The sequence below is a fragment of the Chrysemys picta genome, chromosome 3 (assembly GCF_011386835.1).
Source record: "Chrysemys picta bellii isolate R12L10 chromosome 3, ASM1138683v2, whole genome shotgun sequence".
Taxonomy (NCBI): Eukaryota; Metazoa; Chordata; order Testudines; family Emydidae; genus Chrysemys; species Chrysemys picta.
Window position 1 is genome coordinate 48,478,926 of NC_088793.1, and position 10,457 is coordinate 48,489,382.

The 10,457-nt window shown below is 37.6% G+C and overlaps 1 protein-coding gene across 3 annotated transcripts in view; it reads left to right on the forward strand.

The window, feature by feature from the left end:
• The window catches only part of FAM83B (family with sequence similarity 83 member B), a 74,766-nt gene extending 64,523 nt beyond the window's left edge, over window positions 1-10,243 (forward strand). For all 3 annotated transcript variants that reach the window (XM_042848825.2, XM_024101605.3, XM_065587838.1), the window contains one exon: window positions 3,338-10,243. In XM_042848825.2, coding sequence (XP_042704759.1) covers window positions 3,338-5,714 — 2,377 coding nt within the window. In that variant the 3' untranslated portion in view covers window positions 5,715-10,243. The remainder of the gene's footprint in view (window positions 1-3,337) is intronic.
• Window positions 10,244-10,457: the final 214 nt, after the last annotated feature.

Genomic DNA, 10,457 nt, shown 5'->3' on the forward strand with positions numbered 1-10,457 from the left:
TCCTCCAGATACTTGCATCGTTAATTTGTTCTTTCCTGTTTTGTGTTCTACACTGTGATCCAAATTCAGAGGTGATAATGTATAAGGTTAGATAAGTTAGACTCTCTTACACTTGTTTAGATTTCCCTTAGACCAACTTATATCTACTTAACAATATACAAATATGTGCAAGGGAGTGAAAATTGCCATAACTTACATATTGAGGAGGTAGAAAAGACTATAAAAATGTGGTAAGCTAAAAGGAGGATGGCCAACTTTGTCTTTCACATTATTAGACGTTTTTATTTGCTTTTCTTGCAACACTTCTCTCTTTTGGGCTCTCAAATTTATTTGCAGCAACATAGAGATTATGGGCTAGATCCTCAGCTGGTGTCTGATAGAGTTCTGCCAGTGTACACCAGCTGACAATCTGGCCCCCTATGCTTAGTGAGACTCAGCTAACTAAATTCAGTTGTGAGGTGTGCAAGGTGATGAGGGAAGTGCCAGGTTCAAAAGTGAGTAAGTATAAGAGGACGCAGAGGGAATCTGACTGGTTTGACATCTTTCACCGATAATGCCTTTGAAATGTTAGTGTCTGTGAGAATGTGACTTTGAAAATTACTATGTCTCAAAGAAAAGCATTTTAGAAAATTGCTGTTTTCATGACCAGACACTTTGGGGCCTAAATCCATTTCTGCTGAAATTAAGCTTCCATTAAAAAAAAAGTTTCAAGGAATTATGGTAGCTAGGACTATCATATTTGAATTTGTCTTCTAAAAATTAGTTAAAACTACAGAATTTTTTAATATTCAAAAGTACAGTACACTCATTTAATAACTTCATTGAAAATGAATGAGAAATAGAACTGTTTTACATGATGCATTACGTTAACTTTTTGATGTAATTCTATTATATTTTCATATTTCTTTCCTGAAAAATACAAAACTAACTGAACAAATAAAATAAAAGAAGTAAGACATTCAAATTAACTCAACAATCCTTATTACTATCATCAGGACCAATAAATGGTAACATATTGCTTAATACCTTCACTTTCAGTTTTCTTTCATTATTTTGATATGCAAGGAAGAATGGGATCATAAAATAAATGTATATCTGTTACAAATGTAATCTACAAAATATGTAGTTTTAATAGTGACATCACGGTGTGGCACTTTACTCCTGGGGAAATTCTGTGTCAAAAATTCTGCATAGAATATTTTAAAATTCTGCATATTTTATTTGTCAAAATAATGCAATATAATCACTCTGGTTTCAATTATTTCGGTAATTTGTTTAAACTACAATACAATGGATGGAGAATGGGAGTGGGGAGCATTGGAGGAGATCCGCCAACCACCTTGCCTACTAGTAATGTAACTAGGTTTGATCCTATATTTCTAGTTATTAGTCAACAAATAAATGCAGTCGTAGGCTCAGTGTTACATCATGGGCAACTGAACAGCAAGTGAGGACTGGGGAATTAAACTCACAATTTATATTGGCTACTGACCATCTCCAGAAAGATCAGTAGCAAACAGTTCATGGAGCACATTTTGATAGGAAATTTTTTCAGTCCAAAAATTTAGACCTGTTCTAATCACTAAAACATCGTAAGCATTTATAAGGCCGTACTGTCCCTTACACAACTCTGGCAATGTAAAGGAGCCTTAAACCTTTTACACCTGTTTTATACGCCTGGGGGAATTCACTAAGCAGGCAGGCTGCTACATTGTGCTTTACCTGAGGGGACAGAACCTGCCCCATACCTACCTCCTCAGAAACACCCCAAAACCCTGCCCCTCCACGCCGAGCATGCTGCAATAGTGAGCGAGAGGGACAGAGTGTCTCCCTCTCACACATGCACAACTGCCTAGCCCCTCCCCGCAGCGGTGATTTACATCTCTACTGGCGGTTCCATGTGCCTGAACCAACCTGCCTGCAATGCCAGGGAGGGGTGTGTGACCACTCTTGGGGCTTCCCTTTGCTCCCCCATCAGAAGTCATTTTTCTGCAAGGAAGCAAAGAAATCTGTGGGGACATGAATTCTGTGCAAACGCAGTGATGTAGAATTCCCCCAGGAGTAACACTTGTTAATCACAATGGCATTAATGCATCCATGTGACACAACATTTATAGTGGGTTTTTTTTGCATTTTTTGCTGATGTAAAGCTACCTTCTCCATTAATGCTGTGATTGGTACGTCTTCAACCATTCTGAACACACTACAGGAGAGTTAAATTTCCATTATCAAAGTATTATGTATGTATGTTATGAAGAGATTTCACTATCCAATTCTTGGGGTCTACTGGAGGAGTTAATTTATTTAACAATTCCAGTGTACATATTTTTGAGGATTTATGGTGCTTGTCAACACACAATTAGTTGTGGCAAGCGGGGGTGTGAATTTACCCCATTCTAACTGTCTGCATAGACACAGCTGAATCGCATTAAAAGTTTGTTAATGTGCTTTGATCTAGTCCTCTTTGAAATTGGATTACATTGAAGCACGTTAACAAACTACTAATATATGGCAGCAGGGAACACACAGACGGTTAATCCACAGCAGGCTAGAATGGGGTAGATTCACCTCCTAGCTTGCAGCAAAGTAAATGTTTGTGTAGACAAGCTCTTATTTCTTCAGAACTGTGGAAAGACTTTTGCATATATTCCTAATTTACTATTTTCATATAATAATACAAATTACTTATGCATACTGTGGGCCTAATTTTCAGATGCGGCCTCTGAATTGCAGGGCTAATTTTAATAAACTATTTTTTTAATAAACTAATGGAGATATCCCATCTCCTAGAACTGGAAGGGACCTTGAAAGGTCATCAAGTCCAGCCCCTTGCCTTCACTAGCAGGACCAAGTACTGATTTTGCCCCAGATCCCTAAGTGGCCCCCTCAAGAATTGAACTCATAACCCTGGGTTTAGCAGGCTAATGCTCAAACCACTGAGCTATCCCTCCCCCCAAATTTTGCAGCTACAAATAATTGTACCTACAGTTTTACATACACTATTAATTGCTAGTGAAATTATTTGCACATGTGCACCTATCTACCCAATTTGGAAACATTGAAATGTAAAGTGTTTGTAAGTACAATTAGAATGCAGCTCCCACTGAAATCAATGGTAAGTCTCCCACTGAATTCAAATGGAGTTGGATCAGGCCCTCCATATCTAAGTGCCATGAATCATGCTCACAATTAACTGCATGAATAAGTATTTGTGCATGAAAAAATATGCTTGCTAAATCAGAGAGTGGGAGGAGGCCCTCATAATAATGAGACCTGGTATGATGCATTTGTCCAAAAGTTTTAGAGTATTGCTAATTATAATTTGTTCTGCTTTCAGCTTTATGTGGTCATTTGAAAAAACCAACCTCAGCATGGTTCAAGTTATCACAGGACAACTGGTTGAATCCTTTGATGAAGAGTTTAGGACACTGTATGCCCGTTCCTCTGTTCCTAGTTCATTTGCCCCAGAATTAGGTAGGGTAAATAGTCAGAGGATACTCTGGGAGAATGGCATATGCCAGCATTCACAGTCTTCTTTAGCTTCGGTTTCCAGCCAACGAAACCTTTTTGGTAGGCAAGACAAGATTCACAAACTAGATCCCATTTACTTGAAAACTCGAGGAAGATATGCAGTGAATGAAATAGATACATATGGTTTGAGAAATCAAACCTACAACAAACTACCCTTTCATCCAGGTTTTAACATGCAAAATAAAATTCGGCAGAATCAACCCAGTGAACAAAACGAGCATTGGAAGAGACATAGTTATGCTGGGGAAAACCCAGAAAGGACTCCTTACTTTTTGCTACACCGAGCTATTAATCGGGCCAATAATGTATCAAATACTTGGAAGATGCCATCTGATAGCCTTAGTATCGTATCTTCTTTAAAGGGAGGCTATACAAACAATTGCAATGCACCCCAACAAAGTTTTGCTGATCGGTTTGCACAGCCAAAGATAAATATTGCAGAAAGAAATTCAATTGTACGGAGGTCTTTCAATGGAACAGATAATCATATCCGCTATCTGCAGCAGAGGATGCCAACCCTTGAACACACTACAAAATCATTTCTCCGTAACTGGCGAATTGAGTCATACTTAAATGATCAGTCAGATTCTGCTGCAGATTGCAATGGATCAGCAGTCGGTGATAGGTATGAGGGCTATGACACAGCAGAAAATATTAAAGCTCATGCCCTTTATTCTCATTCTCGCCTGAGGTCATCATTAGCTTTTAAGCCAACTTTGCCAGAACAGCAGGAAGTAAGCAGCTGTACAAGTTCTTCAAATTCAACTATCGTTGGTTCAGAGGGAAGCGAAACACCTAAAGGGACGCCCAATCATATCCCGATTGTGAAAAATGTGACCGACAAAGAATCAGCAGAGGTCAGCACTAACATCCCACCTGACTCAGATGAACCAAAAAAGTCTGGAATGCAGGTTGCAGAAAACAAAAAACCTATTTTATACCCAAATGCCACTCAGGACCCATCTATCTACATGTACACAGCCTTCTATGTAAACAGACAGGCAGAAAATGGGAAGAACCACCAAAATGAAAATATACTAAAAAGGCGAAGTTTCCCTATATTTGACAACTCCAAGTCCACTTTGGATCATGGTGTCAACAAACAGGCGTCTAGCTATGTTTACAGCACACTGACTAGGCAGAGACTTAAGCGGCCAGAAAATCTAAAGCCCCCAGAGGATACAATAAAAAACTCTAAAAGCTTTCACAGTGTGACCAACCACATAGAACAAGAAGAGAAAAATCTTGAAGAAGAATCAAAGAGCCCCACTACCACAAAGGCCATCTCTGTGGCTGCTCTAGCCGAAGATAGCAAAGAGGAACCTAGCAAAGAATGTACTTTAAAGAAAGAAAATAAGAATTCACCAAGTTTCCTGAAAAAGGGATCCCAGAAACTGAGGTCATTGCTAAATCTCACACAAGACAAGAAGGAAAACTTGTCAAAAAACAAAGGTCCTGTGTTTTATAGAATGTGCAGCAGTTCTGACACGTTGGTTTCTGAAGGCGAAGAGAATCAAAAGCCAAAAATATCTGAGACAAAGGCTGATTCCTCTCCAAGAAAAAAGAGGACCACCTCATCCAATTCACAAGGCAACTTGCATAAAAGTAAAGAGGATGTCACTTTGAGCCCACCAAAGTCTCCCAAGCCACCAAAGTCTCCCAAGCCACCAAAGTCTCCAAAACCTCCATTTGATGAAAGCAGTAAAAAGTGCCCTACTTTATGCCCCCCTGAAAAGTTCTTAGAAACTCTAGTAGATGCATCCACTCCAAGATTTAATACTGAACAGATCCAGTACCAAGAGGTGAAAGAAGCTATAACTAATGCTACCCAGGAAACTGCATCTGTTTCTAGTCCTCCACAAAGAGTAAGCACAATGACATCCCAGCCTGGAAACTCAAAGCACAAAGAGGAGTTATTAAGATCTCGTTTGAGTGAAAGACGTGTTTATAGTCGCTTTGAGCCATTCTTGAAGATGGAAAGCTCTGGTCAGCCCGCAAGAAATACACCCAAGAGCAGTACACACCTCCCAGAAACAAAAAGCAAAACCTTAGAGAATAACTATGCAAGGGGCAATCAGGTGGCTCATTACAACTCAACTGTATACCGTCCATTACAGCCAAATGAAAACAAGCTTCGAGGATTTATGCAAAAGTTTGGAAACTTACTATACAAAAACAAATAACACCTATATAGTCTGAGGACTGTGTGAAAAATAGCAAAGGCAGCAGCAGGACTGTAAGTATTTAACTGACTTAGATGGATGGGCAGGCCGGTAAAGTTTACAAGGGGTTAGAACTTTGGAATTGATGTATATGTTTTTATGTAATAAACCTAGAGTTATTATACTTCAGTCATTACACAAGTTCTGTGTCTAAAAGATGTTTTAAATGAGATGTTTATAATGTTTATACTGTAAGATTAATTTGAGATAGATACTTTCCCTCATTCAGAAAGTATGTAATAATATCTTATAAGTGTGGAAAAAGAGGGAGGAGGTTATTTAAACTCCAACTAATATTTTTTTCAAAAACCTATCATTTAAAAATAGAATAATACTGGGATAAGTGGTCTGCTGTGTCTTTTCAGCATTTATGTACTCTTGAAAGTAATAAAAGCAGATGTTAATTAATTGTATGTTACTTAGCCATTTAAACTAATTTTTGAAAGCCTCTTACAGACTTTACCATATTACTGATTGTCCACACAGACTGTATTGAACTGTGAGGGTAACAAATGGAGAATCTCACTTATTGTACTGAATATTGTATGTAATTACATATCACCACAAACCTCAAAGTGACCCTCACACCAGGGTGTGGTGTACTTGTTTACAATGTGAAGTGGTTGTAACTGTAGGGTGACATTTTAAAAACTATTGATGCATCAAGATTTATTGAAAGTAGGCTGCAATTGGAGTTAAACCTCAAATGTACAGTTAACTTTTTATCATATATGCCAATATTCCCTACTGCATCCTTAGAAACATGTGCTTTCCTGTATTTTTAAATTTGGAGCATCAAGGAAGAAAATTAGTCTGTGGATTACCATTTCTCAATCAAGTTTGTAAGTTCCCCATATAGTACCTAGCTTTAAATGTTAACAATTGAATTTGCAATTCTAACTTAAGTAGTCCAGTTAAGAAAAGTTGTAGGCACTTATTTCACTCAAAACTTGAAGTATTTCCAAAGACTAAAGTAATGGAAGCAACAAAAGACCTTTTAGACAGACTGGGTGAAATTCTGGGAGTCAGTGGTAAAATACCGATTGACATTAGTGGAGCCACGATTTCACCTATCTTGTTTATAAACTCCTGTTCCTAATTTCTTCCTATTTACTATATGGACCAAAGGACCATGCACAGGAATGCTCACTGTTCACTTGACCAGCTTGCATTCAAATAGTTTTTTAAAGTATGGAAACATTCACAAACTCTTTTCATTTGAATCGGTGCTAATTTAAGGATTTCTCAAATTGAGATAATCTGTTTGCAAAATTCAGGTGTTCTGCCAGTGACTTCAATGGACATTGGATCAGGACCCAACCATTTTATTTAACTAAGACATGAGTAATTCCCACTGAAGTCAATAAAGAGTTACTTGTATCAAGCAGTAAGATAATCAGGACCCCACTACTGTGCATAGTAAATATAAGAAGAGTATGAGAGAGACAAGGTTGGTGAAGCATATATTTTATTGGACCAACTTCTCTTGGTGATAGAGACAAGTTTTTGAGCTTATACGGAGCTCTTCTTTAGATCTGGGAAACCTTGTCTCTCTAATATCCTGGATCAACATGGCTACAACAACATTTCATATGAGAAGAGTATGACACTGATGATTAATATTTAATGTTAATTCATTCACAAACATTTATTTTTAATGTCTATTCCTGAACTGATTGTTGAGATGAGCACACCAGTGATTTCTGTATGTTATTTCCTTTATTTTAATGGGGGAGGGATTTTGAATAAGAATATTGTGCTGTTGAGGAGAGCAACTCCCATCCAAATAACTTTTTTAAATAGCAACCATATTTTCATGCAGTGATTGTTAATATTATGGAAAAAGTTGTCTTGAATTAATCTCACATTACTGGATTGACAGAGAGGCCCTGATTATGATCTCACTTAATTTAGCTTTATCTGTATAACTTGGAACAAATATGGCCCACGGCACCATAGTATCTAAGTGTTCTACACTCCTGTAACCCCACTGAGTTATTTCTGATTTATACTAACATATAGTGATCCATCCCTCGCCCATTCCCAGCTTCTGACAATCAGAGGCTAGGGACACAATCTCTTCCCATCCTGGCTAGTAGCCATTGTTGGACCTATCCTCCATGAATTTATCTACTTCTTTTTCGAACTCTGTTACAGTCTTGGCCTTCACAACATCCTCTGGAAAAAGAGTTCCACAGGTTGACTGTAAGTTGTGCGAAGAAATACTTCCTTTTGTTTGTTTTAAATCTGCTGCCTATTAATTTCATTTGGTGACCCCCTGGTTCTTCCTTATTTACTTTTGCCACATCAGTCATGATCAGATAGACCTCTATCCTACCCCCTTAGAGGTCTATAAAATCATTCCATTTGAAACCTAAAAGAGATGTGACCCAAAGATAATAGGCCCTACCTAGCTGAACTCTGAATTTCCAGATGCAGTTAAGACAGCAGATTATCTTTAAAATTTCATAGACCAAAGTAAAATGTATAATCAGTGGTTGATTATACCTCCCTCCCAACAGCACTCCTCAAAAATTCCAGTGAAGGGATATGCTATTTAATTCTTTTTTTTTTTTTTTAAACATGCCTGATTTGTTCATCGGCTACGTCAGAAACCTGCTTATTCCTCCCCACCTATGGCTGTGATGGGAGTCCTTGAACTATAGCGTGCTGCATTTCACCTAGAACCCTCTCCTGTTCCCATTAAAATCACAATGGTTATTGCCAGTTACTTCTATGAGGCAGGATCAGGACATTTCCCAAAGAACAGTTTTAATCAAAATGATATGTAATAACAATAACTATTATATAGTGGGGATGGTATTTACAGTTAGTGGTGATCTCTTGTGTCTCAATTGTATGTTGGGTCTTTCTCTTTCCCTCTACCAAAAGTTTTCAGTTCCTTCTTAGCTGAGATATTTGAGAAAGTATATGAATTGCTTCACTAATACATGCTGTTAGTTTGCCTTTTCCATGCTGAACTGGCATCGCTGGAGTGTTCAGTACGGAAAAATGCCTCCTCACAACTCTAGGGGGCTGCCCAGTATGGACTCCTGTTACTCTCTAGATAGCAGCATTTTTTATTAACATTACATGTTTTATGATCAGCAGGTTTTCAGGAGGGTGTCCCAATTATGAGAACTCCACTGGAATACATACAAGCTGCAGAGCTGCTCATGGCCCTGTAAGTCAGGATTTGTAAGCAATGGAAGCTCATTCATTTGCATTCTCCTGCCCTAGGCAGCTCTCCAGCATACCACCATAAAATGTTCATATATTTCCTTTTGGGGCTACCATGGCAGGTGCTAAAAGTTGCAGTTCCCTGTGTGTGTACATACATGTAGTAAATCTCATGAGATATAGTTTGTTACAATTTTTGGAAAATTACTATTTCTTCTATCAAAGGCAGATTGCTAAGTCAAGAGAAAGAACATATAAACATTTCCAATAAAATGCACGTAATATACATTTGTTTGCCAATTGTCTCTCTAGATGAGTATGGTTGAGAAAATTGTGTGGTGGGGAGGGAGAGAATGGACTGCTCACCTGACATTTTTTCTCTACAAGTAGAGTACAGAGAGTGTAACATAGGCCAGGAAAAAACCTTCCTGTGCGAGTCTGCAATTAAAATACCGACAGGATACCACTACCAACATTTTATTTTCTTTACTGATTTAAGTATAGACTGGATGTAAAACACCAAATATTTGCATGTGAACATAGTGCATTTAAGTGTCTGTTCTACAATGCCTGTTCTTGCCTCATCTAGCAGTCAAAGAGCTCAAAAACCTGATTGTTTCCCACTGATTTTAATGGCCTTTGTATCAAGCTTTTAGAACCCAATTTAGCAAAGCATTTAAGCATGTGCTTATCTTTAAGCACTCAAGTAGTCCTAGCATGAAGTTAAAGTATAAAATTAAGCATGTGCTTAAGTGCTTTCCTTTATCATGGTCTAAAGACTCATAATACTACTTGGGCATCAAATCACATATTCCAATCAATTGTTAATCTAAATATATGTTTTTTTATTTACTTAGAGCAATGTCTGAATTTCACACAGCCAAGCTGTAGCCAGATCTGGATTTTATTGCCCCTTCCAAACCCCATGTAAATGGTAGCTATTGCTTCTGCTTTGTGTAATCTAGATGATGCAAAGGAAATAGACAGGATATTATACACATATACAAGCATCCAGAATTGGTATTCTTGATTGCAAAGGAGAAAACAGAATTTACAAAAGTTTTGAAAGCACCAGGGAATTCCATGAAGCTAGGTTTTGGGCATGCCAGATTAATATGCCTGTTTCTAGTCTGGATTTAGTTTTGCACTGTTATTCATTATGTAAACTCTGGTTTCTCAGTGGAAATACTTACATTACATAGTAGTTAATGCCATGCATATACTGTATATGTACAAATGCAAACCAAAATTTGTCATGAAATAATTTATTACTTTTATTATTTTTTACCAAATAAAATGCTTCTTTTAAAGCTTAGTTTCTCTGACACCTTTATTTACATTGATTTCATACTACTATTAATATTTCTAGTTTTAAATATCTTCATCATTTTTTTTAATTTTAAAAAATGTACTGACATAAAACAAGTCAAGCAACAAATGTTGGTAATGAAAGCTCTAACCCTACAATTTAGTGCATGCTATGCCTTCATAGAGCCTCACTGATTTCCATGGGGCCTCATACAG